The sequence below is a fragment of the Rana temporaria genome, chromosome 3, assembly GCF_905171775.1.
Source record: "Rana temporaria chromosome 3, aRanTem1.1, whole genome shotgun sequence".
NCBI classification, from domain to species: domain Eukaryota; kingdom Metazoa; phylum Chordata; class Amphibia; order Anura; family Ranidae; genus Rana; species Rana temporaria.
The window spans coordinates 218,262,333-218,283,981 of record NC_053491.1 but is presented as its reverse complement, the minus strand read 5'-3'; the positions used below and the strand labels follow the sequence as shown (position 1 = coordinate 218,283,981).

The following is a 21,649-nucleotide window of genomic DNA, read 5'->3' as shown; positions in this document are numbered from 1 at the left end:
TGCCCTCCACAATAGGTGAGGAATAATCTGCAGTGGAGGGAAACAGATCAGGGAAAACTGGTCCCAAGTCACAAGGGCATCTGTTGCTTGAGGATCCCTGGTGTGGGAAACAAAATTTATCTAGTTTGTTGTAGAATCTGGATGTCAAGACCTCCCAATCTGGCACCACCACCGCAGACAAATCTCTGCAAAAACTTTCAGGTCAAGTGGCCATTCTCCTGGTTAATCTATTGATGGATAAGAAAATTCTCCTGCCAATTTTCCATGCCAGTAATGTGCATAACGAGAGGGCTGGAATGTGATGTTCTGCCCAAGAGAAGATCAGGTCTGCAACTTCATGTCCCTTCCATGACAGTCGATGAATACAGTCATGGCATTGTCCATATGCAACCTGATTGTAAACCCCTGAAGGTAGAAGGTTGGAGATAGGTTATCCATAACTCCTTCCCAGACAACAGGCTGACAAGCGTCATCATGATCTTTAAATTCATAGGAAGGAGGGATTTCCCAGTATCCATCTGTGTGGATATCCACCAGTCCAGAGTCAACCTGGTTTTGTAAGTCAGATGCATATGTAGAGTCAAGGTCTTCTGATGTCTATCCCATACCGCAGAATACTGAGCTGTAGAGCTCAGGAATGAGACTGGGGATTGCAACAAAAGGCAGCTACCATTTTCCCCAGCACCTTGATGCAGGTCTGAATTGAGGGACTTTTTCAGGGACTTTACCTGGGCATTTTTTTTTTGTGGATGCAGCACTTTTGCCTGCTCCATGTTAAGCACTAAGATTAGGTACTCCAGATGTTGCGTTATATGCAACGCTGACTTCTGGATGTTTAGCACCCAGTTGAACAACTCTAGGACTTTTAGTAATGTCTGCTGGACAGTTTTTGAGTCAAATTCTCCCTGAGCAGTAGGTCATCCAGGTAGCTTTCAATGGGAATATCTTGAGCCCACACTGTGGTGCTTTGGACAGGTCAAAGGGTAATGCCACAAATGGATAGAGTCAATCTTCCACTGCAAATGGCAGCAAAACTGGAATAACAAATATAGACATCCTTAATATCCACTGCAACTAGGGAGTCCACAAATAGAGCAAAGCAATCACAGATCAAGGGGACTCAATCCTGAATATCTGTACTTGCAGGAACTTAACACCCTTAAAATCCAGAATAGGCCAGATGTCTCCGTTTGGCTTGGGAACGGTTTACAGGTTGCAATAAAAGTTGAGACCGCTCTCCAGCCAGCACAGGAGTGATGATCCCCTGGTACAACAGTCTTTCCAGGATCACAAAGAAAACAAACACTCTTTGTTGTGGATTTGAAGATATCCTTGAGCGCATAAAAAATGGAAGGGGAAGATGTAAAGCTCTAGTATCCAGTCTATGGATACGACGCTGCAGATCCAGTCATCTGTTACATCTGGAATGCAGGAGGCTATGAAGGCCTATAAGCATCCCCCTCCCATGCAAGCACAGGGCGCCCCTTCACTGTGAGGAGGATTTGCCTCCAGAAAGAGAGGATTTGGGAGTCCAGTTTTTCTCACTAAACTCGAATGGAGGCTTCTGCTTGGAACCCGAAGGTTGTTGCTTATGAAAGGAACTCTTCTTGAATTTTGAAGGTTCCACTGGTGTCTGTCACCTTTGCCTTCTCCTTAGGGGAACCAGTGATCGCCCTCCAAGTGCAGCCACTCAATTTGCTTCTTGCAGAGAAGTTCTACCAACCAACACTTGAGGCATAAGATCCATCTAATTTGAAAAGCCCTGCTGTTCACTCTAGAAAGCGGATGTGTGGATTGTTCCTAGGAATCAACCCAGAAGCTCCTTAAGGCTTTTAGATTGTCTAACAGGAGCCGCCTGAAAACAGGATCTTCCAGATCAGAGTCTCAGGAACAGGGCATATGCTTCACCCAAAATTCCCACTGCAGGTATGGCAGGCTGCAGAATCACTGCTATCAGAGAGGAAACCTAGACGAGAGCTTCTAATCCCTTATGTGATGCATCTTTGAAGACCAAGGGAGCCCCTTTGAAAGGCATTCCTGCCTTTTTTGGCCACTGTCCATTCACCTGAAGGTGGCAGAATAATATTCATATAAAAATTGTTCCTGTGCTTACCTTGAAGCCAGCGCACTTGTATAGCTGGTCCATAACCCTTTTCATTCTTTGCAGAAATCCTGAAAACAACAGCAGGTCGGGAGCTGCAGTCAACGTGAGCGTTTGCCAGCTGAGCAGAGGTTACAGTGCAGGATGTCTTCACACCACTGTAAATCTTCATGAATGCCAGCTGGTTCTGAGCCTCAGGAAGTGAAGTGCGTATAGCTAAGAAGGCAGAATATTCTAAAATGTTTCCCGTTGGTGAAGAAGGGGTTTCCCATGAAATATGGACACAGTCTGCACTCTGAAATAATTACACACGTTGCATTAGATAACCAGAATAAATTCTTTAGGAAAGCTTTCAATCAAGCAAACGAGGTGCAATCTACAGTGGCAATGTCATGGAAGAAACATCTCTTAAGCTTGTGGGGATAGATAGACCCTGTGCAGCCAGAGTGGACCAGAAGCCCCACACTACAACTACAAAAGAGGAAAGCGGGGAGGCTCTCTGAACATGTAAAAGACCCAAATGGCTCATGAAGGACGAGATTGATCTGGCACCTAGGTCCTATTCCCCGCAGGCCAATCCATTTTTATGCTGAAACTTTTACTAACTGCCAGCGCAGGAGTTTAATCATTGGAATATATATACACAAACTTAAGTGGGTAATTCAACACTACTCTTCTAGGATTTCCCTGTGTTTCTAGAGCATTTTCCAATTTTATTGGTCCTACCCCGGCTTAGAATACTCTGACGATTCATAAAAAAGATAAGTGAAAATTACTGCATTTCTAGAGTTGATAGGAAAAAACCAAGTGTGGCCAATTACAACTACACTGAGAAAAAATATGCCTCCTTGCCTCAGACCTACTGTGCCTAATGGTACATATGATCCCGCAAACAGCATTAGACCCCATCTACCAAGGTATAGTTGAGAATAACTTCCACGGGCCGTCTCCCTTTTACTCCCCCCATTGTGTTCCCAGTGGAATGCTGCATTGCTACAGACCATCTGGAACTAATCTGTCATCATAAACGTTACATTTTTTTAAAATTAATTACATTTTTACATTTGCTTTTGTATGGTATCCATTAACTCGGGTGATTATACAAGAGACAGTAATGACAATGTTGTGGGTAGAATCCATGTGTTTTATGAAAAAATAGGATTTTTATAACAGCTTACCTGTAAAATCATTTTCTTGGAGTACATCACGGGACACAGAGCTGCATAGTAATTACTATGTGGGTTATAGGCCTACCTTTAGGTTATGGACACTGGCACACCCAAGACAGGAAGTCCCCTCCCCTATCTAACCCCTCCCAAACCGGGAGTACCTCAGTTTTTGTAGCAAAGCAAGACGTTTTCCCAGAAGAGGGGCGAAAGCTCTGTGTCCCGTGATGTACTCCAAGAAAAGAATTTTACAGGCAAGCGGTTATAAAAATCCTAATTTCTTCATTTTGTCCACAGTAGACTTGGCCCAAACAGCGCTTTTTTGTATGGTTGCTTCCGATTGTACACATAGTAATTACTATGTGGCATGTCCCAAAGCAATGCCATCTGAGGGGAGGGAAACACCAAATAAACAGGGTGCCCATCAAACGTGAGGACCTATACTGCCGCCTGCAGCACACTGCGCCCAAAGGAGATCATCATGCCTTCTTATATCCACCCAATAGAATCTGGTAAATGTATGGACTGAAGACCAAGTTGCGGCCTTGCAGATCTGAGTCATGGAGGCTTGGTGATGTACTGCCCATGAAGCACTAACTGCTCTGGTAGAGTGCGCTCTAACTTGAAAAGGTGGAACTCTCCCTTTCAAACGATAAGCCTGAACAATAACTAGCAGAATCCACTTGGAAATAGTATATTTCAATGCTGCCTGCCCCTTCCAGGGACCTTCTGGCAGCACAAACAAAACATCAGTAATTTGAATCTGAGCAGTTGCCTTCAGATAGACCTCAACTGCTCTTACTACATCTAAAGAATGCCATGATTTCTCTTCCACAGAACAAGGTTCTGGAAAAAAATTAAGGGAGAACAAGATCTTGGTTCAAATGAAAGCCTGACACCACCTTAGGTAGAAAGGTTGGATGTGGACGCAACACTACCTAATCCTTGTAAAAAATCAAATATGGCTTTTTACAAGAAAGTGCAGCCAATTCTGATACCCTTATAGCAGAAGATATAGCTACCAGGAAAACCAATTTTCTAGTCAAAAGAACTAAAGGGAACATGGCGTTAAGGCTCAAAAGGCTGCTTTTGCAATGCCGACAGAACCAAATTCAACTCCCATGGACACAAGGGTGACTTGACTGGTGGATTGATCCACGTTACCCCTTGTAAAAAGGCCAGACCCAAAGAATGCGAAGCCAGCAGTCTTTGAAACAATACCGACACGCAAAGACCTGACCCTTGATAGTACTCAAGGCCAGCTTTATTTCCACACCCAATTGTAGGAAGGCAAGAATTCTACCTAGGACATCCTTTCAAGGATGTCAACCCTTGGTTTTGCACCAAGACACATATGCCTTCCAGACTCTATAATACAGTATATGACTCTGGAAGCCAGTTTCCTTGCATTACCAGGGTAAATACTACCGACCCAGAGAGCCCTTGCTTCTTTAGAATGTGGGATTTAATAGCCAAACCATCAAATTTAGAGTTTGTAAGGAAGGGTGGAATATCGGACCCTGCAAGAGCAGGTCTGGACAAAGTGGAAGGGTCCATGGGTCCCCCAAAGCCATATTTACGATTTCTGCATGCCAGGACCTTCTGAGCCATGCCAGGGCTACAAGAATCACAAGCTTTCCTTCCACCTTGATCCTGCAAAGCAGCCGCGGTAACAGCTGAATAAGGGGGAACACATAAAATCAGTGAAAACTGATCCCAAGGACTTACCAATGCATCTGTCCCGGATGCTAATGGATCCCTTGTCCTTGACACAAACTTATTAACTTTCTTGTTGAACCTGGATACCAACAGATCTACATCCGGGGTCCCCATCTTTGACATATGGCCAGGAAGATGTTGGGGTGAAGAGACCACTCCCCCAGGTACAACTGCTGGCGACTTAAGGAGTCCGCCTGCCAATTCTCTATTCCTGGATGGAAGACCGCAGCAATGCAGGGAACATGCCTCTCTGCCCAAGCCAGGATATGGTTCACCTCCCTCTGGGCTGCGTGACTCCTGGTGCCCCCTTGGTGATTGATATGGGCCACTGCTGTGGCATTATCGGACTGAATCCTGACAGGACAATCCTGCAACCTAAGCGTTCACACCCTCAGAGGCAGGCGTGCCACCCAAATTTCCAGGATGTTGATGGGCAAAACCTTCTCGATTTCGGACCATCTGCCCTGAACAGCCATCTCTCCCTGGACTGCTCCCCAGCCCAAAAGGCTGGCATCTGTCGTAAACCACCTTCCAGGTAACTGGAGTGAAAACTTCCCCTTCTGCAGATTTCTGGGCACCAACCACCAACTGAGGCTTTGACGTACACCCTTGGGGTCAGGCACATTGGGAAGTCCAGAGCTTGGATCTTCTTGTTCCAGGCGGAGAGGATACGGTTTTGTAACAGTCTTGATTGAAAATTAGCATATGGAACAGCTACGAATGAGGCCACCATCTTTCCTAACAACCTTGTGCAAAGGCGAACGGAGGGATCCTTCTTCGTCGATCATCTGGACCAGCTCTCTTTCGGACCAGAGGCAAAGGTCAGCTCTATATCTATGACCAGACCTAGATACTCCAGCCTCTTTACTGGTTGTATGGATGACTTCTCTAGATTGAGAATCCAACCCAAGTACCCCAGTTACTTGACTGTGCTGAGGACACCCTGGTTCAAGCAGGCCACCGACTGATCTACCAGCAGCAGATTGTCCAGATATGCTATTACTGCCAGGAGCGGGGCCAGAACCATTGTAAACACCCGGGGTGCAGTAGCTAGACCGAAGGGCAAGGCTACAAATTGATAATGGTGCTGCTCCACTTCGAACCGCAGGAATCTTTGGTGAGTGGGGAAGATAGGCACATACAGATATGCATTTTTTATGTTGATTAATGCTAGCAGTCCCCCCCCCCCCACCCCGTAAGGTGGAGACTACCGATCGGATTGAGTCCATGAGTAAAGAACGGATATTTAGGAATTGATTTTAGACCCTTAAGATCCAAGATAGGTCTGACATCCCCGTTTGGTTTTGGGACCATGAAGAGATTTGAATAAAATCCCAATCTGTTTTCCTCCGTGGGAACCTTTACGATCACCACTTGAGACAACAACTGGTCTAGTGCCAGAAACAGAGACCTTCTCTTTACTGGATCTTTGGGAACGCTTGATCTCAGAAAACGTGGCTATAAAAAACACTCGCAAATCTAGTTTGTAACCTACAGACACAGTAGAGATGACCCATCTGTCCTAGATCTCCTTTTGCCAAGTTCCAGAAAACTGCAAAAGCCTTCACCCCACTTGATCGAGCGGGGGGCGCCCCTTCATAAGGAGGCCTTGTAGCTCTGTTTAGTAGGTTTCCGCCCCCAGGACTTCTTGTGTCTCTGGACTTGACCTTGAGCTTTCCCTCTTGATCCTGATGGCAGAGGCCGTTATTACTGCCTAGAGGCTGACGTCCCTGGAGCTGGAGAGGAAGACCGTTTAAAAGAAGGACGCCTACTCCTTTATTTAACTGATAAAACAGTACTTGAAATCCACTTGAAATCTTTTGGATGCATTTGTCCAGATCATCCCCAAACAACGGTACCCGTGAAATGGAAAACCAGCCAAAAGCTTCTTGCATGGCATCTTGGCTGACCAATTTTTCAACCACAGGATTTCGCATATGCACCAACAGGAGCGCAAGATGCGAGGCCTGATGAATAGAATCCTTAATAGCGTCAACTGCAAAACATAATGCCCTTGGCAGGTCAGACAACCCTTCACTTGATCTTTTAGGGATTGACAAATGAGCTACAGCACCTGCCATAGAGAAAGAGGATTTCAGTAAAGATTCCAGCCTCTTATCTGTTGGATCCCTGAACATCTGAACATTGTCCACTGGACAAGTTAGACTTTTATTCACACAGGAAATAGCCGCGTCAACGGCTGGCACACTCCACCTTTTGGCGAATTTCTCTTCCATGGGATAAAGTACAGAGAATTTTTTAGGAGGAAGAAAATGCTTATCTGGATGATCTCAATCCTCATATACAAGTTGTTCCAGCAAAGGATGGACCTGGAAAGGCTTGCATGGCTTTTAAAGAACCTAAAGAAGAAAACGGGTTTCTCAGCCGGCTCTGTTATGGGCAATTTAAATGCTGAACGAACCATCTCGTTAAGGGATTGCACTAGCAATTTTTCAGATTGCGAGGCTGAAAAGGGGTTCTTCCACAGTTGATTCCTCGGAAGAGGAATCATCAGTCTGTTCCTCTTCCTTATCCCCTGAGGGGGGATTTATCATCTATTGGCCACTGTTGCTCTGCAGCTTGAGGACTCGGAGCAGGAGAGGGGGACCTACCGTGCTTCTTTTAACCCCGGGAAGAGAATGCGATTAAAGTCGCTAACCGCTCTTCCAAACCTACAAGGGCTAAGGAAAGAACTTCCTCAGTAACATAGGCAGGGGCTGGGAGGTCAGAGGCAGCTGCAACACCTGACAGTTCCAATGACCCTGGTCAGCCACATCTGTTTTTTTCCAGGGAGGATGGCACTGTGGAGGCATGGCCAGGATCCTCTTAACCTGATGGAGAAGCTTTCAGAGCCTTTTTTGAGGAATTTGCCCCAGTTTTAGTATCCTTTGTCCCCGAATTCCTGGAACACATAGTACTAAGCACAAAAGTAGAGGTACTATAAAAAACGCATCCACTGCCAAACTATAGTCCAGTAAGAAATGCTGCTATCCACTGTTCAGCCTGATGCAAGCAACTGTGTCACCAGGAGTGCCTGTATCCACCACTCACGTGCTCCCAGCGTTCCCGTGTTCTCGTCAGCTTTACACCTCCAGGTGGTTTGTTTATATGGGAGACCAGTCCTGCGCCGTGTGAGAACGAGGCCCCCGGCCACACATATGCCGCCGCGTTAAGCCATGCCCCTACTCATCTCCCTAGAATGCCCACCAGTGTTTTAAAAACTGATTCATGCAAGCGCTGCTTGGGACTGGCGTGGGGAGAGGAGGGAGAGCGAATTCCCAGGACCCCTGAGGGTAGGAAAACCGAGCACTTATAGCCGTTCTGAAGGTTGGCAGTGCGCTGCTGCCAGGGAGGGGCAGACCGCATATACAGCCTGTTGCTCCACCACAAATCCCCCCCTGAACATCTCCAAATGGCTAGACTGCACCCAGGAGGAAGCCTGCACAGAAGCTTACTGAACTCAGCAACACACTGAAGGTATGGAACAGGTATGCTACTTACATACCCTCTTCTAGTGGTGAAAAACGGGCATGACACATAACGTTAAAGAAGAAATCCATAAGTGAACTCACAGTTCCTTAAGAATCTTCACTTACCGCTCCCGCTGCAGGATTCTGCTGCTGAAAAACATTCAGACCCAATCTTCACCCATCACGGTGGGCCATGTCAAAGACCTTCAGGGACCGGGGTCCTCTTAGGATTTCCACTCCTTTTTAGTATCTGGTGGATAACCAAAGTACTGGTTTCCTGGGTCCAGCTCTCCGAAGAGAAACATTACAGGCAAAACCTCACTCTTCTTTTCCCGAGGCCCGGGTACCATCCACTTTGGTCTCAATGGCACTTTGGATGGATCCGGTTGCATAGCTAGCTTGATTCCGGAGGATTCTCCAGCGGAGCTATTCAAAGTACTTCTTTAACCGTGACGAACACCTTAGACACTGGTGAAAAAACTGAGGTACTCCCGGTTTGGGAGGGGTTATATAGGGGAGGGGACTTCCTGTCTTGGGTGTGCCAGTGTCCATCACCTAAAGGTAGGCCTATAACCCACATAGTAATTACTATGCAGTTCTGTGTCCCGTGATGTACGAAAAAATAGATTTTTAATACAGCTTACCTGTAAAATCTTTTTCTTGGAGTACATCACGGGACACAGAGCGGCATATTCATTACTATATGGGTTATATGGAGTACCTTCAGGTGATGGACACTGGCAATCTCAAAAACAGGAAGTGCCCCTCCCTATATAACCCCCTCCCATAGGAGGAGTACCTCAGTTTTGTAGCAAGCAGTATGCCTCCCAAAATGGTCCCCAAAAGAGGGGTGGGAGCTCTGTGTCCCGTGATGTACTCCAAGAAAAAGATTTTACAGGTAAGCTGTATTAAAAATCTTTTTCTTTATCGTACATCACGGGACACAGAGCGGCATATTCATTACTATATGGGATGTCCCAAAGCAATGCTTACAATGAGGGGAGGGAGAACATCTTCCTAAGACAAAAGGATTTAATTTAGAGATATACTCAAATCATAATAAATCCAACTTAGTTGAGAAAAAATAAATTTTTAAATTTAACTCAAAAGGGAGCCCCCCGGAATCCGAGGGTCTCAAACTGCAGCCTGCAGCACTGCCTGCCCAAAGGCTGTATCCGTATTCCTTCTTACGTCCAACTGGTAGAATTTTGTAAACGTGTGGACAGAAGACCAGGTTGCCGCCTTGCAAACTTGAGCCATAGAGATCTGGTGGTGTGCTGCCCAGGAGGCGCCCATGGCCCTAGTAGAATGAGCCTTTAATGATAACGGAGGAGGCAACCCTTTCAAGCCGTAGGCCTGAGTGATTAACTGTTTAATCCACCTCGAGATGGTGGATTTTGCAGCTGCCTGCCCCTTCTTGGGCCCATCCGGTAAAATGAACAACACATCTGTTTTCCGGATCTTCTCTGTAGCTTTAAGATAGGCCTTCATGGCCCTGACAATATCCAAGGTATGCAGCAACCCTTCCTTTCTGGAAGTAGGTTTAGGAAAGAAGGATGGTAATACCAAATCCTGGTTTAGATGAAAACTGGATATAACCTTTGGTAGGAAGGAAGGATGAGGGCGGAGAACGACCCTGTCCTTATGCAAAATAAGATATGGTTCCTTACAGGATAAGGCTGCCAGTTCCGATACTCTTCTGGCGGAAACTATGGCGACCAAAAATACTAACTTCCTTGTCAGTAAAACCAAAGGAATTTCAGCCAACGGCTCAAAAGGTTGTTTCTGTAAACTTGACAGAACAAGATTTAGATCCCACGGACAAAGCGGGGATTTAACTGGAGGATTAATACGTAAGACCCCTTGAAGGAAGGTCTTAAAGCGGGGGTTCACCCTTAGAGGGCACTTTTCCCCCTTAGAATCCTGCTCGTTATTACTAGGGGAATCGGCTATTTATTTTAAAATATGTGCAGTACTTACCCGTTTACGAGACGCATCCTCTCCGTCGCTTCCGGGTATGGGCTTCGGGAATGGGCGTTCCTTCTTGATTGACAGGTTTCCGAGAGGCTTCCGACGGTCGCATCCATCGCGTCACGATTTTCCGAAAGAAGCCGAACGTCGGTGCGCAGGCGCAGTATAGAGCCGCACCGACGTTCGGCTTCTTTCGGCTACGAGTGACGCGATGGATGCGACCGTCGGAAGCCTCTCGGAAGAATGTCAATCAAGAAGGAACGCCCGCTCCCGAAGACCCATACCCGGAAGCGACGGAAGAAGATGCAGCTCGAAAACGGGTAAGTACTGCACATATTTTAATATAAATAGCCGATTCCCCTAGACCGAACGAGCAGGAAGCTAAGGGGAGATTTTTTTTTTTTTTTTAAATGGGTGAACTCCCGCTTTAACTAGCGAGTGGGTGGCCAGCGGCCGCTGAAACCACACTGACAAAGCTGAAATCTGTCCTTTGATTGTGCTTAATGCCAGTCCTTTATCCACTCCTAGCTGGAGAAAACTTAATACTCTATCGATGGTAAACTTGCGAGAAAGCCATCGCTTGGACTCACACCAGCCTACATAGGCCTTCCAGACCCTGTAATAAATCACCCTAGAGACCGGTTTCCTGGCTCTGATTAGGGTAGAGATTACTTTCTGTGACAGACCTCTACCCCTGAGAATCAGGGATTCAGCTTCCAGGCCGTCAAATTTAGATGCCGTAAGGCAGGGTGGAGGATCGGACCTTGCGATAGCAGGTCTGGCCGTAGAGGAAGAGTCCAAGGGTCTCCCACTACCATCTTTAGGATTAGTGAATACCATGCCCTTCTGGGCCATGCTGGAGCTACCAGGATGACTGGTATGTGCTCCACCCTGATCCTGCGCAGCAGGCGGGGTAGTAACTGGAGCGGGGGAAATACATAAAGTAGTCTGAACTGATGCCAAGGGCAAACCAGCGCATCGGTTCCGCAGGCCATCGGATCCCTTGAGCGGGATATGAACCTGTCTAGCTTCTTGTTGAGTCTTGATGCCATGACGTCCACGTCCGGCACTCCCCATCTCTGGCAGAGTGTCTGAAAGACCTGTGGATGTAGAGACCATTCCCCCGGCAACAGAGTCTGGCGACTTAAAAGTCCGCCTGAAGGTTGTCCACTCCTGGAATGAATATCGCCGATATGCAGGGCACATGAGCTTCTGCCCATAGGAGAATCAAGCTCACCTCTCTCTGAGCGGCTTGACTCTTGGTTCCCCCTTGGTGATTTATGTATGCCACTGCCGTGGCATTGTCCGATTGAATTCTCACCGGGAACCCCTGCAACTTGGACGTCCAAGCCCTGAGGGCTAGTCGAGCAGCTCTGAGCTCCAAGATGTTGATGGGCAACTGCTTCTCTGGCTTTGCCCAAGTGCCTTGGCGAGTGCAACCATCCAAAATTGCTCCCCAGCCTGTTAGGATGGCGTCTGTGGTTACTATCTTCCAAGCCACTGGGCTGAAAGACTTCCCCTTCAGTAGATTCTGAGGGTCTAACCACCAACACAGACTTTGTCGGACTCTTGATGAGAGCGGCAAAGGGATATCTAAGGCCTGTGGCCTCCTGCTCCAGGCTGACAGGATGGCTGCCTGCAGGATGCGAGTGTGGCTCTGGGCGTACGGTACCGCCTCGAATGTGGCCACCATCTTGCCTAGTAACCGCATACATAGGCGAACAGTTGGTTCCTTCTTGCTTAGAACCAGTAGAATTAATTCCTTGATGGCTTTGACTTTTATCAGAGGCAGAAACACCCTCTGTTGTTCTGTGTCTAATCTCATGCCGAGATATTCCAACTGCCTTGTGGGCTGGAATGCTGATTTTTCTCGATTTAGGACCCAGCCGAACCTCTCGAGGTACTGAACTGTGAGGGCCACTGCTTGTTTCAAGCCAGGAGACGAGTGATGTATGACTAGGAGGTCGTCCAGGTATGCTAGGATTGTGACCCCTTGAATCCTTAGATTGGCTAGGATTGGAGCTAGGACCTTCGTGAACACCCGGGGGGCCGTAGCCAACCCGAAGGGAAGCGCCATGAATTGGAAATGACGTAGAGCCACCGAGAAGCGTAGAAATCTTTGATGTGGCTGGTAAACTGGAACATGAAGGTAAGCATCCTTTATGTCTATGGATGCCATAAAATCGTCCTTCTGAAGTGCGGCAACTGCTGACCGCACGGATTCCATCCGAAATGAGCGGACCTTTAGGTATGCATTTACCATTTTTAAGTCCAAAATTGGCCTGACATCGCCGTTGGGCTTTGGGATAATGAATAGGTTGGAGTAGAAACCTAGCCCCTGTTCTTGGACTGGTACCTCTACTATTACCTCCTGAGAGAGTAGATGATTCAATGCCGCTATTAATGCGGCTCCCTTCTTCGGATCGTTTGGTACTCTTGACTCCTGAAAATGAGGAGGAGGAAACTTTAGGAAGTCTAGTTTGTAGCCTGTAGCCACGGAGGACCGTACCCATTTGTCGGGAATGCTGGCCTCCCAAACCTCTGTAAAGAGACGCAGTCTTCCCCCCACCTTCGAGGGTGGGGGCGCCCCTTCATAAGGCCGGCTTGGGGGCTGGCTTTGCTGGCTTGCGAAACCACTGCTTCTTGCCTGCGCCGGCCTGTCCCTGCGACTTGTTAAAATTTGATCTTGCAGGAGGCCGTCGATACTGTTTGGTATTGGAGGGCCCCTGCCCAGGGGAGTACTGTCGTTTAAACGCAGGCCCCCGAAACTTCTTCTTGGTGGGCAAAAGAGTACTTTTTCCGCTTGAAATGGTCTGGATGTATTTGTCCAGGTCTTCTCCGAAGAGTCGTCCTCCATGGAAGGGGAACCCTACCAGGAGCTTCTTGCATGGGGGCTCTGCCTCCCAGCTCTTTAACCATAAGAGTCTTCTCATATGGATAAGGGATAATGATAGACGTGACGCTTGCTGGATCGAATCCTTAATCGCATCTACCGTAAATCGTATGGCCCTAGGGACGTCCGAAAATTCTTCTGCCTGCTGGGCAGGAATAAGTTTAAGCATCTGCTTAGCTTGATCCGATAATGCTTGCGCAACCCCAATTGCAGCCACAGCTGGCTGCACTACTGCCCTTGCAGTAGTGAAGGAGGTTTTAAGTAGCGTTTCCAAGCGTTTATCAACCGGATCCTTGAACACCTGTATGTTTTCTACAGGGCATGTTAAAGACTTGTTTACACATGAGATGGCTGCGTCTACAGCCGGGGCTGCCCATCTCTTGGAAAATTTCTCTTCCATAGGATATAAGGCAGAGAATCTCTTTGGTGGTACAAAGATTCTATCTGGCTTGGCCCAATCTTGGAACATAACTTCCTCTAGTAGAGGATGGATCGGAAAAACCGCATTGGTTTGAGGCGCTCTTAGTGAGTCCAAAGCTGAGACCGTTGATACTTGGAGATCTGGTACTGGCAAGTTGAACGTCCTATGGACCAAGTCTGTTAAAACTTGAACCCACCAGCTCTCCCCTTGGGAGGCTGCGCCAGATTCCTCCGTACCCGGATCCTCGATCCCTGAACCTACTTGGTCCTTGTCCAAGAGGTCTTCCCATTCCTCTGCGGAAGGGACCTCCTCATCTGAGGGTTCACGCTCGGGCGACGGAGATCTATTCCGTTTTCTGCCCCGCATAGCCTTGGCTATCATTTTTTCCATTCTTTTTTCCATCTCCTTTAGAGAGGTGGACAGTACCTCGTCCGTGACCACCCTAGGGTTGGACTGACCCATGCCAGCTCCAGCCCCAGATCCCGATGGTCTCACCAAGGCTCCTTCTGGGGAAAGTAGCGGTAAGACTTTGTCCGAGACCCCGGACCCTCTGGGGGAATCCCCACCTTTTGTACCCTCCGAACCAGATGCCATGGTACAATACCGAGGTACGCCCGCTACTTAATGGTGTTTGGGAAAATAAATAGTTGTTGCCCACAAACCCTTTCTGGGGAAAAAAATGCCTTTCCTTATTAATCTTGGTTTGTTTCTTTTTTTTTTTTTTTTAAACCAAAGAAAGAAAAACCATTCTGTCCCCCTTTAGTAGTATTTGCCAATAAAAACTGCTGAAAAGAAAAAGAAAAAAGAAACCCTATCTTTAGGGTGAAAGACAGTCTTTTTGAAGACTGTAATACTTTTCTTTGGCCACTGTGTGTCCTCGGCGCCCCACTCTGCCGCTCTGGTCCTTCCTCTCTCAGTTCCAACACATCACTGAGCTGGGAACTCTTTTGGAAGGGCCGCCCCTTCCTTTTACCTACGGGCCCGCCCTTCCCCTTCAGAAAAACGGCGCGAAATTGCGCCCATATCACGGGGACGCGCGCGCGCCCGCCCGCCGGCGGGGGGGGGGGGAGGCCCACACGAGGAGGTCAGAGGCTGATCCTGCCGTCCAGGCCAGGATCCACAGAGCGGCATTTATTTTTCTGCAGCAACCGCCTGGACCTCTCTGAGCAGGCTTGCAGGTAAGAGCATTCACTCTCTACATAAGAAACCTCAATAGATTCCCAGGGGCTTCTCTTAAGAGAATTGTCACTATACACACAGGCCCTTTTCAATGCTACTAGCACCAGTTGAAATACTACCAGGGAGGTCACAATTATGGGGATTATACACATATAGAGTCATCCTATCTTAAGATATGTGACTCACCTTGCCAGATGCAGCGCATAAACCATAGGCATGTCCCGCTGTGACCTTCCCCCAGACAAAACCTGCTGCGAACCAAGTTCCGCAAGTTTCCCCTTCACTTACCTGCTCCATGCCGCAGGACTTTGCACAGCAAGAGGTCCAATCTTCCCCCATCTCCGTGGGGCGTCTAGACCTTCAGGCCCTGGGTTCCTATGAAGGATCCACTGTCCTGGGCCCATATAGCACCCTGGCAACAGAAACATTAGGCCCCCAAAGGTTTCTAAGTTCTGGGCCCAGAGTCCAGCTCTCTGTGACAGAAAGCATTATGGGCTATACCCCAATGGTTTGGGGTCCGGTTGCTGACCACTTTAGCACTGAGGCCTTTGGACAGAACCGGTTAGCCCACCTTAATCCCAAGGATGTGGAGGCAAGCTAAACCATGACCAACACCTAAGACACTGGCGTAAAAACTGAGGTACTCCTCCTATGGGAGGGGGTTATATAGGGAGGGGCACTTCCTGTTTTTGAGATTGCCAGTGTCCATCACCTGAAGGTACTCCATATAACCCATATAGTAATGAATATGCCGCTCTGTGTCCCGTGATGTACGATAAAGAAAAGAAAATGGAGCAAACACTTCAAGTAAAGGTTGACTTCAATCTTCAAAACAAACAGAAGAGAAATAGGGCAGTTCTCACATGCCAGTGACATATTCAAGCACAGGCATATGTCTCTCCTTCTGTTGTACTCAGTGAGATAACCATCTATCTATTATTAGACACCATATTGTAATGAACTGGAAAGGGACTGGGTATGCTTATGTCAAGGTAGGTTTGCTAAACTAAAAATGATATACTTAGTAAATGTTGCAGGCTCTCCTGAACCAACAAATCATTTTTCATATGTGTGGTCAGAATAATTTTTTATTTTTTATTTTAAAGAATACATTTTGTTAAATTTTTTCAAGTATTTTCTTAGAGTCTTACCTTAGTGACTTTTACCGATGATGGAGCTCCAGGAAATCCAGGAATGCAAGTCTTAAACTCACTAATTTTACTGAAAGAACCAATTCCATATCCATTAATTGCAGCAACTCTAAACCTGTACACACTCCCAGGACTGAGTCCATGTTTCTTTAACAAAGTGTAACAAGGTGCATCAGCATCCTGAGGAAGAGAACCAAGAGTTTTTCAGTCCTTTAGTTTACATTTAACAAATTTAAAAGTATAGGATAGGGTGGGGACATGACTTACATTTTAATATCTATTGTTTTATGTATATGTTGTTTTTAAATGTCACTGTGTAGCTGTGTTATGTCATCTTAAATTCTTATACGTGTAGAGTGCATTATGGGGTTTATTTACTAAAGCTGGAGAGTGCAAAATCAGACTTACTTCTGCATAGAAACCAATCAACCTCTAACCTCCACTTGTTCAATTAAAGTAATTGTAAAGGCAAATTTTTTGCCTATAAAAATAACAAACATGTTATACTTACCTGCTCTGTTGCAGTGGATTTGTACAGAGCAGCCTGGGTCCCTTTTCTGTGATCCTGGCCCCTTCTTCCTGTTCAGTGTCCCCACAGCAAGCAGCTTGCTATGGGGGCACCCAAGCTGAGTCACAGCTCCCTGTGTCCAGACACGGAGCCCCGACCCCTCTCTTCCCGGATTGGCTAGCTGAATTTGATTGACAGCAGCGGGAGCCAATATTGCTGCTTCTGTGTCTCAGCCAATCAGGAAAGAGAATCTCAGACGGCTGAGACACTCGTGGACAGAGAGGGACCTCGGGTAAGTGTTAGGGGGGCTGCTGCACACAGAAGGCTTTTTATCTTAATGCATAGAATGCATTAAGGTGAAAAACATTCTGCCTTTACAACCCCTTTAAAGCTTTAGCAATAAAACCTGAAAGCTGATTGGTTTCTATGCAGAAGTGAGCCTGGTTTAGCACTCTCCAGCTTTAGTAAAGAAACACCATTGTGTGTGCCTGCATTTTATTTTATGACCTTATAATGGCAATACAATTTTTAATCCATCATTAAAAAAAAAACACACACACACATGCGCACGCACACAAACACGCACGCACACACTAGCCACTCTGCATTTAACAGTTGTAGACTGCCATACATAAAATATGACTGCTAGGCAGTGTAAATTTTGACGTCAAATTTTGATTTAGTTTTAGTCAGTCTTGACTAAATGCCATTTTAGTAATTTTAGACATCTAAATTGTTTTATTTTTAGTCACATTTTAGTAGACTAAAATCTCCAGTGTATTTTAGTCGACTTAAATTTCCAGTACCCACTTGAACTTCTGCTTTCCTTGGAGCTCTGCCTATCTGTTAAAGCCCCTTCACCCTCACTCTATTGGCAAGCTGTACTGGCTAAAAGACGCAGGCTCCCGCTGTCTGGGAGTTCTAGAACAAACCATAGAAAAGGAACTTCTCTGTCGGATTTGTGTCTGTCTGGATGGGATATGGTGAGTGTTTTCCCTCCCAGCAAGGTAGCAATGCTTAGCACTGTGTAAAAATAACATCCTCCCCAGTTTTTTTTAAGTTGTACTTCTGTTTGTCAAAAAGTAATATTTTTGTGTATGAAATTTGGTTTCATTTATAAAGACATTATTTATCACAATGGTTAAACCTGTGTCTATAGTGCACGTTCAAACCTTAATACCATAAATAAACATATTATTCATTCAATTTTTACTCCAGGGAGTATATGAGTTTGTAATTAATTATTTAAGCATTTCTCTAGAATTGCCAATTTAACTAAATCCCTTTAATTTTAGTCGACTAAATGAAAATTAAAATTGATTTTCATCCTAGTTTTTGTCAATTGACTCAACTCGAATTAGAATTTTTGTTTAGTTTTCTTCATTGAAAACATGCATCTGACGAAAACGATGTTGAAAATATTTTTGACAAAATTAACACTGCTAATAAGCCTTAGAGAGATACATTCAACTTACAGACAGAAATTGTACACATCTGACGTAGACACACTACCTTGCTTGAAGTGCCCTGGTTCGCGTCTGGAAGCACAAAGAAGTGACTGACAACGGCACTATTGGTTTGGAAGATCCCAACATCATACCACTTCCTCTGGCCATTCTTTACTGCAGACTTTTCTGTAACCTGCCCATTTGCCTGTCAGCAAAGTAAAAATTCTTCAGTTTACCCATTAGAAGTGTTATTATCCATTTCTAGGAAGAGATGCATGCACGTGTTAGGCAAATTGGCATAGTCTCCAGAATGAAGGAGCAGAAATTATCAAACTTTTACTTTTTCAAGTGTATCAGTGACCAGTAATTCTGAATTCAATTTAATTAAATTTTGCCTTAAAGAGTCAAAACAATGGTTCTATAGACTGTGTACTTGATTCTCTATTGTTAACAGGTAAAAACTTACTAGAGAGCTCTTTGACTGGGACATCACTTTCTCACTTGTATGTAAAGCCGATGTGGAGCCTGTAACTATAAAGAAAAATGTCTCAGTAATTATGAAATATAACAGTTTAACTTACTTGTATACAAATAAAGTGTACCAAAAACTTCAGTCTGATATTTGTTTTCGGTGTACCAAATGCTCACATACAGTGACTGTGGGGACCATTCAGCATTATTTACAACTTACAGTGGCTTGAAAAAGTATTCATACCCTTAAAATTTTCCAAATGTAAATGTATTTTATTGGGATTTTATGCGATAGACCAACACATAAGTAAGTGGAAGGAAAATGCTAAATGGTGTGCATTTGTATTCAGCCCCCTTTACTCTGATACCCCAAACTAAAATCTAGTGGAACTGATTGCCTACAGAAGTCACCTAATTAGTAAATAGAGTCCACTTGTGTGTAATTTAATCTCCGTACAAAGACAGCTTCTCCATCCAATCTGACAGAACGAGATATTTTGCAAAGAAGAATGGACAAAAATGTCACTCTCTAGATGTGCAAAGCTGGTAGACATACCCAGAAAGATTTGCAGCTGTAATTGCAGTGAAAGATGGTTCTACAAAAGTATCTACTCAGGGGGGCTGAATACAAATGTACGCCACACTTTTCACATATTTGTAAAAAATTGGAAAACCATTTATAATTTTCCTTCCACTTCACAATTATGTGCCACTTTGTGTTGGTCTATCACATAAAATTCCAAAAAATACATTTAAAATTTTGGCTGTAATATGACAAAATATGGAAAATTTCAAGGGGTATGAATACTTTTTCAAGGCACTGTAGGTTTCTTGATGGGTTGCCATAAGTTCTCCTTTGGGAACATGTAACATGTTCCACCCATACGTAGGGTGGAACATGTAACATGTTTTCACTCCTGCAGCGTCTCCCTGGTCCCCTGCATTTAGTGACAGCAAGCAGGAGATATCCCCCCGCTCAGGGTCACTATTAAAGAAAAAAGAAAGAAGTTTGGTGAATGAGATACTACAGACAGCCCTTGTGGCTGTTGGCTTGTAGTTCTCAATGAATTACCAGGGCGCCGTTGAGCACTCTGGTAGTTCGTTGGCCCGGATTCACAAAGCAGATACGCCGCGCAAGTGCAAATATGCGCCGTCGTATCTGTGCCCCGTACCCACAAACTAAGATACGCCTAAAAATGGGTTGGGGGTGGGAAAGAATAGATATATGGCTAGGAGACATAGCAGGCACTAGGCACCTTCGGCTATACAAGCTGAGAATATAAGTAGTATTGTGTGAAATTTGCTGTTTTTTTTTTTGCTTATTTTTCTTTGCTTGATTTGTATGCTGTAACACTGCTATTTGTTTAAATATCTGCCTGTCGTACCAAGCCATTTTAAAATCAAATAAAAAACAAATGGAGAAAAAAAAAAAAAAAAAAAAAAAAAAAAGAAGATACGCCTAAAAATAGGCTTCATCCCGCCGACGTAACTTGCCTACGCCGGCGTAGGGTGGGCGCACATTTACGCTGGCCGCATGGTGGCGCTGCCATTGATTAGCCATTCAAATGAGCAAAATGAGGAAAATACGGCGATTCACAAACCTGCGCCCGGCCGACGCAGGCTACGAGAGCTGCGCGTAAGTTGTACGTCCGGCGTAAAGTTAAGCCCCATAAAGGAGGTGTAACTCAGCAGCAGACATGTAAAGGTCTGCATCAGGGAACAGAAGCCGGCGGTTTTTACGTAGTTTACGTTGAACGCGTGTCTGGATGGGCGTAGATTACGTTCATGACGTAGGCAGTCATCCGGCGTATCTTAGGTAGTTGTTCCGACGTGGTTATGAGCATGCGCACGGGGATGCGTCCACGACGCATGCGCAGTTTGTTCAACATAATTGTCTGGCTCTCCAACCATCATTTGCATGGGGTCACGCCTCATTTGCATGGCTCACGCCCACTTCCACCTACGCCGACTTACGCCTTCGAAACCCAGCGCAGATTAGGCAGCATTGGCTTTGTGAATTCCATGCTTGCCTCTCTGCCCTGCGTCGGCGTAGCGTGCAGGAGATACGATACGGCGGCATTAAATGTGCGCCACTGTTTGTGAATCTGGGCCATTGTCTCTACATACTGACAAGTCTGCAGGAGTCCTGTGTGGCACCCATGATCTGTCGATTGCGGATGCAATGCTTTCCAAACTCCTAGTAAAGGTGAACTTATCCTTTAAAGCACATTTCCCTTTGTTTCTAGAAACTCTAAATAAAAAATGCACATAGGAGGCGAGGAGAATCTGGCCTATCCAAGGGTCAGTCCATATCTAATATTTCAGTTTAAGGTACATTTAATACCTTATATCTTAGCAATTATACTGTACTTTAATCAGATACAAGATGTATACAGATTGGTGGCCATAGACATCTGCTTTTTGTAGTACAACATGAATATGTGTTTTTAATGTATAGGTGTATGTATCCAGGATTATCATTTATTACCAACCCTCCTAGAGAGTATATTTGGTTTTCTGAACAGTAAAACCTTGGTTTGCAAGCATAAATCATTCCAGAAACATGCTTGTAATCCAAAGCATTTGTATATCAAAGCATTTTTTTTACAGGGTATAAAAAGAGAAGAGGGGCACCTCTAAGTGTAGCAATAAGTTGCTAAATGTTGTACCTTCATTAAATGTAACCATATTGCTACACTTATGCCCTGTACACACGATCGGTCAATCCGATGAGAACGGTCTGATGGATTTTTCCATCAGTTAACCGATGAAGCTGACTGATGGTCAGTCGTGCCTACACACCATTGGTTAAAAAAAACGATCGTGTCAGGACCCGGTCACGTAAACCACGTATGACGGCATTATAAAGGGGAAGTCCAAATCCAATGGCGCCACCCTTGGGGCTGCTTTAGCCGATTTTGTGTTAGTAAAAGACGATTCGCACTTTTCTGTCTGTTACAGCGTGATGAATGTGCTATCTCCATAACGAACGCTAGTTTTAACAAGAACGAGCGCTCCCGTCCCCTAATTTAGTCTGAGCATGCGTGGATTTTTAACCGATGGATGTGCCTACAAACGATCGTTTTTTTTCCAATCGGTTAGGTATCCATTGGTTAATTTTAAAACAAGTTTCAAATTTTTTAACCGATGG

At 45.5% G+C, this 21,649-nt stretch overlaps 1 protein-coding gene across 5 annotated transcripts in view; it reads right to left on the bottom strand.

Annotated features, from left to right (window-relative positions):
- The window catches only part of HCFC2 (host cell factor C2), a 67,719-nt gene that overhangs the window by 3,192 nt on the left and 42,878 nt on the right, over positions 1-21,649 (bottom strand). For 2 of the 5 annotated variants that reach the window (XM_040344254.1, XM_040344255.1), the window contains exons 11-14: positions 18,494-18,558; positions 18,092-18,232; positions 16,072-16,251; positions 2,114-2,396 (exon numbers count right to left, since the gene is read on the bottom strand). In XM_040344254.1, coding sequence (XP_040200188.1) covers positions 2,114-2,396; positions 16,072-16,251; positions 18,092-18,232; positions 18,494-18,558 — 669 coding nt within the window. The remainder of the gene's footprint in view (positions 1-2,113; positions 2,397-16,071; positions 16,252-18,091; positions 18,233-18,493; positions 18,559-21,649) is intronic. The other 3 variants (XM_040344257.1, XM_040344258.1, XM_040344256.1) reach the window with 2 other exon arrangements.